General features: G+C 43.3%; 1 protein-coding gene across 1 annotated transcript in view; it reads left to right on the top strand.

Moving 5' to 3' along the window:
* Positions 1-2281: 2281 nt before the first annotated feature.
* The window catches only part of LOC146772517 (lectin BRA-3-like), a 32046-nt gene continuing 25872 nt past the window's right edge, over positions 2282-8455 (top strand). The window contains exons 1-4 of the mRNA XM_085637989.1: positions 2282-2483; positions 4970-5089; positions 5457-5579; positions 7144-7295. Of these exons, the coding sequence (XP_085494115.1) occupies positions 4972-5089; positions 5457-5579; positions 7144-7295 (393 nt within the window). The 5' untranslated portion in view covers positions 2282-2483; positions 4970-4971. The remainder of the gene's footprint in view (positions 2484-4969; positions 5090-5456; positions 5580-7143; positions 7296-8455) is intronic.

Genomic DNA, 8455 nt, shown 5'->3' with positions numbered 1-8455 from the left:
CTGGGATCCTGCGAACCCGCTTCCCTGGTGGGCGCCCACAACGGAATTTGTTCCATTGCACCGTAGGGGCAGTTCTGACCATCGGACCTGCACCCATTTCGATCCTGGCATGTGGTGAGCCTCCTTCCGCTTGTGTGGTTCAATCGCTGCGTGCGAAAGGCATCTGGCGGCCGCAGCGGACATGCCGGAGAGTTTTCCTGGACCCTGGAGACACTTGCTGCCTAGGATTGAGGTTAGCGGTCATTCCCCCCCCCCTGCCTCCCCAGCGCGAGGCAATATGGTGGCTCCTACCGCGCTGCTTTCCGTTTTTGAGATGCGTCCCAGTGAGCTTACAGAGACGGTGCGAATCCCAAGCACCTGGGAGGGCTTGTGTCTTTTTTTAAGAACTAAGAGAGACTGGCACTTCCTTCCCTGCAAAGTTCTGTTGCACTCTCATGGTTCGGAAAAGGGTCCCATGATGCCTGACCCAAACATGGCCACCAGTGGTGACTTTCTTTTTTTCCCCTTCATGATCTTTTTCCTTGCATAACCCCTACCAGGACTATGCCTGACCTCAAGACGACGTCTGTAATTCTCTTGGACCATGGCTCTCTTCCCCCCCCCCGGCACTAATCTGATTATTCCTGAGTTCACATTCTCTCTATCTCGACTGCGGAGTCCGAGCACCATGTCCGACGCCCGGTGGAGCTGCTCTGTTCAGCTATAGAGGAGATTGGCCTTGGTTCACCCCCTGACCGTCACCTACCCAGCCGGACCTTGGGCACAGTTTTCTCCGTCTCCCTGTCTCACACATGCCCCCTCCTCATCGTATATCTGCAATTGAGCTTTTTCCTTATATCCTTTCTGTCTATCCTGCTGACCGATGACCGTTGGAGCTACTTTGCAAGCTATATGGGAGACTGGCTGTCGATTACCTCCTCATGCCGTCACCTACCTACTCGGTTTCTGTGCTGACTTTCCCCCTTGACTCTCATTCCTTCTTCCCCACCGTCCTCCCCCTCTCACTCCCCCTCACCCCCTTTCCCCCTCACTTGTCTCTCTTTCTCTCCCTTTAAGGTGTCACATATATTTGATGTATCTTGCAATTGTTTTGTTTGTTGTAACATTGTTGACCTTATGTAAAGCGCTCTGATACCTTCGGGTCTAACCAGCGCTTTATAAAACTGTCAAAAAAATAAATAAAAATGGAGCAAACCAGTAGATCTGTACGTATATGGACATATTCAGAATAGTGTGCATCGCTTGAAGCAACACAGTTAATGATTTAAGGGTTATGTTATTTCAATACTAAAAGTCGGGTCCAATCCGAATGAACACATTTATGTCCAGAAATGCACTCAATGCTCCCACAACAATGTAGGGTACATATAGGTTTTACTGCTCGATAAAGATAAACCGTGTCTATTAACTCTTTTCAAATGTTGACTATATGGCATTGGAATTTATCCAGGGCAGAGGCGGAGTCAACGTGTCAGTCACTGTTGTCACCAAATACACAAGACCATCCTCAATGCGGATATCTAGTCAACAATTGAAATACAAATGTACCCAGTACCGGGGGCCTAGTGACAATACCGCTCTAATCCTTTGCTCAGCCCGGATAAAGGGAATGGTGCCCCAGAATTCCCTGCAAGGGGTTCCAAGCCTGGGCACCAGCCTTGTTTTCGCTCCATCGTTGGTGAGAGCTACAATCCCTTGGACTATGGTCTCCAGAGATGGGGTAATCCCATTCCACAAGAAGTTTGAGTATTGCATTAGTTGTATGTTGCTGTGATGCTTGTTGGCTAAGAAGACTGGTAGTCACTTTAGGTTGCATCATCACTGACTACTTGTGGAACACCTGTAAGGTAACCCATTACCTTCTTTAATAAAACTGCGGCATATCTTTCTTCTATTAAAGTGTGTGCTGACACTTTACTTGGTCTGGATCCAGTGTCTGCATTAATGCAGTAGTGTTAATGGGTTTGGATTGTTTGCTCGTACGTGCAATTTCAGGGCTGTGTCACTCTGAGCGAACTGGCAAATTGGCCCCACTGTGGGTGGACGCGACACTGTATTGACTTCTTAAATGGGTATCCAGTGAAGGAAAAAGCAGCTCTCTCCCTACCAGTCCTACATCGCTTACATCACTTGCTTGATGACTTCTGCATGGGATTTGAGAACTCTTGTGACATCATTCATCGGATGGCCCCTTTAAGGCTGCATGATTTCCAAAACTTCCTCCGGCCACGATAGAAAAGGGGAAGTTGACGAACCACAAATTCATAAAGAGAAGTCTGTCAGAGATGTGTGAGCGACAGAACATCCCACGGTCTGTGATTTGGTGGGTAAATCTGAGCCCTGCTCTATCGTCGTGAAGAACCTGACCGTCCCAATTGATACCAGGGGCAAAATAATAGGACTGGAGTGCAGTTTTGTACAAACAGAGAAGCAAGTGCAGAGCAGCACAAGAGCAGAAGGATAAAACAGCTGCATCGTTAAAAGTAAGTACGACCGACAGTACTAATCCAGATTAGCAACCATGGCTAGATTGAGAGACCAGTGAACGTCTATGAATAGATGTGCCACTTTTGAAAAAAACATTTCTCCTCTGAGCAAATTAATATTGACTTGGGGAGATGTGACTTAGTGGCCATAGGTGCTGAATCTGTGATCTTGTGATTCTGGGTAAATTACTTAATCTCTGCCTTTCTTAAAAAAACACGTGAAATGTAATATTGTGTTCATGTACAGCCCGCTAATGACCTTGGGCCAAGTTTGCACTATATCAAACTTCCCAAAAATGTAAAATATTTGCCATTACACTGAAGCCGGTCTATGATTAAGTGGACTAATAGATCCACTTTAGGGATTTGTATTTGACCCCATGATCACAGGTTTGAAACTGGTAGCCCACTCAGCCTTTCATCTATTTGAGGTCGAGAATATGAGTACCGTAGTGTTCGGTAACAATAAACATCTGTTATTACAGTAACAAGTGGCCCAAGGCTGAACATGCACTTTGCAAATACATGTTATGTTACGCTTGCTGTGCTTCTTGTAGTGGTTAAGCTTGTCGCCAGTTCGCTATTTGAGATTGCAGATTCAGACTCTGGCTTGCAAAATGTGTCTCTCTCAAGTGACTGACTACAATTCTTGCACTTCCCTCAGCAGGAAGTTACAGGAAACACCATGACTGCTGGTTGAGACATGCCTTAACTGAGAGTTGAGAGGTAGATGGTGAAAGATTTCAGACGTAGTTGGCATGGGGAAGTTGAGAAATAGGGGGTTGGCTGGCTCAGAAGCCATGAGATATTTAAATTCGCAAAATACACAATGTACAAGTACACATGTACACGTACAAAATGCTAGCACGTTTAAAATGTTCCTCCCATTGTGAACTAAAGTACATAAAGAAGAGTGAGCCAGGTCCTTTCTGAACCAGAAAACAAGCAACCTGAGGTCAGTTTCACCTTGGGTTTTGACTCTTTGTCTGCTTGTGTTCTGGTTGGAAATGACCTGCCGTGGCCATTCTGTCGGGGCTGTTCCTATTGGAGTAGGATCAAGGCTGATTTGAATCTGGCTGCGTCTCATCTGATGTGGCATGGTGAGCAAACAAATGATGGACTGTTATGCGCCCCAGAGTAATTTCCAATGGCTGAGATTAATTCAAGCATTCCCTCATCCCATTTTTATATTTTCATTGTGACCTCTTCAGTTTGATGAGTCTGCCCAGATGTCAGTCCGTTGCTCACTATTTCACTGGAACCAAGTGCATTTCACTGAAAATGACAAATTAGGGTTGTCCAGACATGTGTCCCATGCTCACTATCTGAATTTAACCGATCTGCACCCCACTGAAGAATCCAATAAAGATTAGAATTTGAAAAACGGAGGGATTGTATTATGAATTCCTGGAGCAACAAAAGAGTATTGATGTACAATTTGAGGTGAGTTGTAAATTATATTCCTCACGGTACAGTGACTAAATGGGAACTGTTCTTTCTAAGAGAATGTCTAACTGCATAAGATGTTTCTTCTGTGTCTATTGTCATGATGGGTGTGGTCTTTCTAGACTGTTCGCTTCACATATGAACAAGGCATAGGATGGAACACGTGGACCGTCTTCTTACCAGCCAGCATGGTCTACTTTCATATGTCTCTCATAATCATTTCAAGTCAATCATAAATTTTGGCTTGGCATTATTTAGTTCAGCTAAAAAAACATTTTTTCAATACTTAAAATTACTATCAGTCTGATACATTGGACCACTTGCAACAGCAGTGAGTAACACTATCTTAAAAAAAATGAAAACTCCTAGTGGCGGGTAAAGAACCCATATTCATAACTCATATCTATTAACAAGTATGCTTTGCTAGTGAAAATAAATGTGACGACCTGGAAATCACAATGTGCTGCCAGTTTTGTAATAAATGTATGTTCACCCATTTATTACTACAGTGAGATATCACACCATGATACAGTACAAGCAATGGGAGAAAACATGCTTATTGAATTACAGATTGTATGAATGAATGACTTTACAGAGAAAACAACTCTACTATTACCAACAAAGTATTTTATTGTGATTTTACATTTCATATTTTAACCCCTTGAATTCTGCTTCTGATTGAATGCCTGTATTTATAACTGATACACGCGCTAAATAATGTGGTCTAAACCTTACATGCAGATCCACTGCGGGTAATATGCTATTGGACGCCATTGCTGGCGGAACAGAGGGGTTCCTGGATCCAATCAAGGATTTACTTTCCCTGGGTCATGGCCCCTCCCCACACTCAACAAAGCCCATTCACATCACATTAGACCCTTAAAAAAAACTTTAGCAGGCAAACAGTGAAAGGGTACCCGACGTAAGCGTAAGGAAGAGTTCTGAATTGGATGTAAGAAAATAAATGCAAAGCATCCCTTTTAGGGAATTTGGCCTATAGTGACCAACTGATAGACACACTGTTTTTTTTTTTGTAGCTATGAGAAAGACCCCGCAGACAGAGGACAAGAAGATGCTGTCAACAAAGAATCTGGTAGACATAGGACTGGTGATCAGTCTTCTGCTGCTCACTACACTGATTGCTCGCGTAATACTCTGTAAGTAAGATTTACTACCTTGAACTCTTTCAAAGAGATGTAATGAATTACTAGGAAATTAGATTTTCCCAAAGTCTCCTCTGATTCTACTATTGGACAAATGTGATCAAATTAGTGTCATCAAATGGCATTTTCTGCCCATTTTGTCACTGCCCTCTCTGGACTTTTTTCAATGCCATTCCATGTTTAAGAGAACAAGGTAAAACTTTAAGTGAAAAGTACTATTTTCACCCCTTTCCTAATTCAATAAATGACAGTGTGTGCCTGTACTTCCTTTTTAAGGACCAGAGGTGATTTGACATGAAATAATACACTTTAAATAGCATTTAGTTCAAGTCACTCGCACTCCTTTCTCCAATCTTCTTAGATTCAACAGTTACTGCCAGAGCCCAGCTCACCCAGGAAAAGTTGGCACAACTGGAGAGCAATCACAGCCTGGCAATGAAGTACATCAGGTGCAAAGAGAGAACTTCTGGCACCGATTGTGGGCGTAAGTACTCTAGCATGGACTGGTATTTGTACTGTACTACAGGCAGACGAGAGACACAAGCAGGCCTGGAAATTTCTAATGCCAGATCCATACTGAATGAGCAAGTGAGCATCATAGGAACTCTCCAATAAAGAACTTAAAAAAAAATGGGACTATTGTTACTTTTTGTAGCACACATTCTCATAAATATTGGACAAAAATCTAAAGGTTTGTTTCAGGTAGGTCTGAAAAGGAATTCATAAAATACCCAATACTTTTTCAGAAAAGCTTTACAAATGTCTCCAAATTAATATTCGTCAGGAGTAACAGTGCTAGTCTGAGTGTTCTTCATCCAGTAGATCCAAGATATCTTTAAGTAAACGTGGTGCTCTGTAAATCCCATTACAAATAAAAATACCAAAAATGGCTTTAGTACACAGAGCACTAACCAAGTGCATTATTTTGCCGCATGGCAAATTGCGTAATTGTCTATAAGAAAATTGTGCTGCTTTTTACAGAGCAGCAATGTAGACTAAATGGTCTGAGATGGAGTAGGGAAGGCTCACTGATTGAGACAAGAAACAGAGACCAGACACAAGTATTTGCAGCAAAGCATACAGACGTCAGATAACTGTGTACCTTCCAAAGAACTCGTTTCGATAGTCCTGGCGGATGCTGGGATCATTGCAGATCCTATGTGCCAGGATGAAATTGACCCTTGCTCTGATTTTCAGTTTGATACTATAGACTCCAGACTGATGGTGTTCTGAGTAGGGTGTGCTGAGATGCACTTGGTATGGTGAGCTTCTCAGAAAGATTTTCCATGAGGGTGGGGTGATATATGGTCTTATTTCTTAAGGCTCTTGATAAGTAGTGTTTTTTTGTGAGGAATGCCCTTGGTGTCAATGTGGGAGTCTGCGGAGCAGATTGTTCCCACCATCCCGACACCAGAGGGCGAGGGCTTGACCAGTAGTTCTGAAGTCACCTTCTGGGAGGAAACATTTCACTTTGTTTAGATTAGAAGAAGCTGATACTAGACACTTTTTGATTTCTGGAAATGTGTTCCTTGTGGGTGAGGTCCTGGGTATATCAGTGGCTTGGCATTGAGTGCAGCTTGCTGTATTAATAAGTCCCAGTTCATGTTGTTGGGCCAGGGTTTTGCTAGTTGATCCACGTTGTTGTTGGTGATTAGAGGAATTCCATTTTTAAAGGGCATAAGCTTCAGGGAGGGGTGGGTTAGGTCTTGCTCATGGAGGGTGTTAATGGTATTTTTCCTGAGTACTTAGAGAAAGGAGCTGGTAGCTTTGGCTATGTTAGAAGGTATATTGATTAGAACCATTCCTTAAAAAGCTAAACCACTTACACCGAGACAGGCCGCTGAACATGTGGGGCGATTGTAAAGAGTAACTGCGCACATATACATTCAGGGCAGTGGATGGTGAAGTTAGAAGCTGCTATGCTTAAGCTCAGGGCCCTAGAGACACCTCCATCAAAAACAGAATGTGGTTTGAGCACCCTGAGGCTTCACGTCTGACCCAACAGAAGTATTGTTGTTGGTTGTTCTCACTGTACCTTTGTCTTTCAGAGTTCTTCTACCAGGTCTGCCCCACAGATTGGCTGCCGTACAATGGAAAATGCTATTTCTTTTCTCGAATCAAACTCTCATGGGACGAAAGCAGATTAAAATGTCTGACAATTCAGGCAGACCTGCTCATCATCAATGACCAGATGGAGCAGGTGGGTTAAGATCCGTGTAATGCTTTGCTGTGATGGCTCAAAGGCATCTTCCATGGTGTATCTCTGCTTCGGAAGTGTTGTAGTCTGCAGCATTGTAACCTTAATTGTGTTCCAAAATCAATATCAATCTATAGATCAATTGCCAATCTATATGTTTCTCTACCAGCCTCTTTGTCTATCTTTGTAGCTATCTACACACACACACTGTAAAATAGAAGACCTTGCTCGAGTCTATTAGCTGTCAGAGCTGACTGAGGCAAGGATTTAGGTGAGAAAATATGTAAAAGAACCATTTCCTGAGCCAATTGTTTTTGCTTTGTGTAGTGGAGACATGATCTCCACTAACAAACACTGAACAGGTACAGTCAGGGCAGCAGAAGAATAAATGTCTTTTCAGTAGCAGTGAAAGGTTCTTTAAAGCGACACAAAAACAAGAAAACACAGAACAGTGAACAGTAGTGCAAGCTTCCCTCCCACACAAAGATCAAATACTGCACTGAATCAACAGCTCACTCTTCTCTCACACAAAAAACACAGCAGCAGCAGTGGAAGCTGCTCTCAGAGAAACGCAGAGCAGATCCAACCTGTAACAACAGTGCAACCTTCCATCTCACAGTGCAGTTGCAGCAGGAATGGCTGCAGTGCATGTTTCACTCATACAAAACAAATGAAAGCAGGATTGTAAAGTTGACACACACAGACACCCCCACACACACAGCAGCTGTTAATGCTTCTTTCAAGCACAGAATAGTTTCAGCGCAAGCGGCTGTAGAAGAAGCTTTCCTCAAAGTAACAGAATAGGTACCTTACTGGAGTCAGCTATGTTATACACAAAAGGTACATTAGCAGCACCCAGACTTCCATGCTTATATACATAACATACACCACCAGCAACAGAGAGAGTAGAAGCTCCTCCCACACATAACAGGTACAGCATTGGCAGAACAATGGAGCATAAAGCTCACACATGCATTGCTCAGCACAATATGTACAGTAAAATAAGTTTCTGGAAATGCTGTCACACATGCACACACACATGCACCGAAGCACACACAACAGGTACGTTGGAGGCAGGAAGCGGCCATGCAAGTTTCAGTCTCTACATTAAGAGCAGTAGGGTAAGCTCCCTCGCACAAACAGAACAGGTGCAGGACACGCAC

Source organism: Triturus cristatus, chromosome 12, assembly GCF_964204655.1.
Source record: "Triturus cristatus chromosome 12, aTriCri1.1, whole genome shotgun sequence".
NCBI classification, from domain to species: Eukaryota; Metazoa; Chordata; class Amphibia; order Caudata; family Salamandridae; genus Triturus; species Triturus cristatus.
Note: the sequence above shows the minus strand (reverse complement) of the source record. Positions and strands in the feature narration are given on the sequence as shown.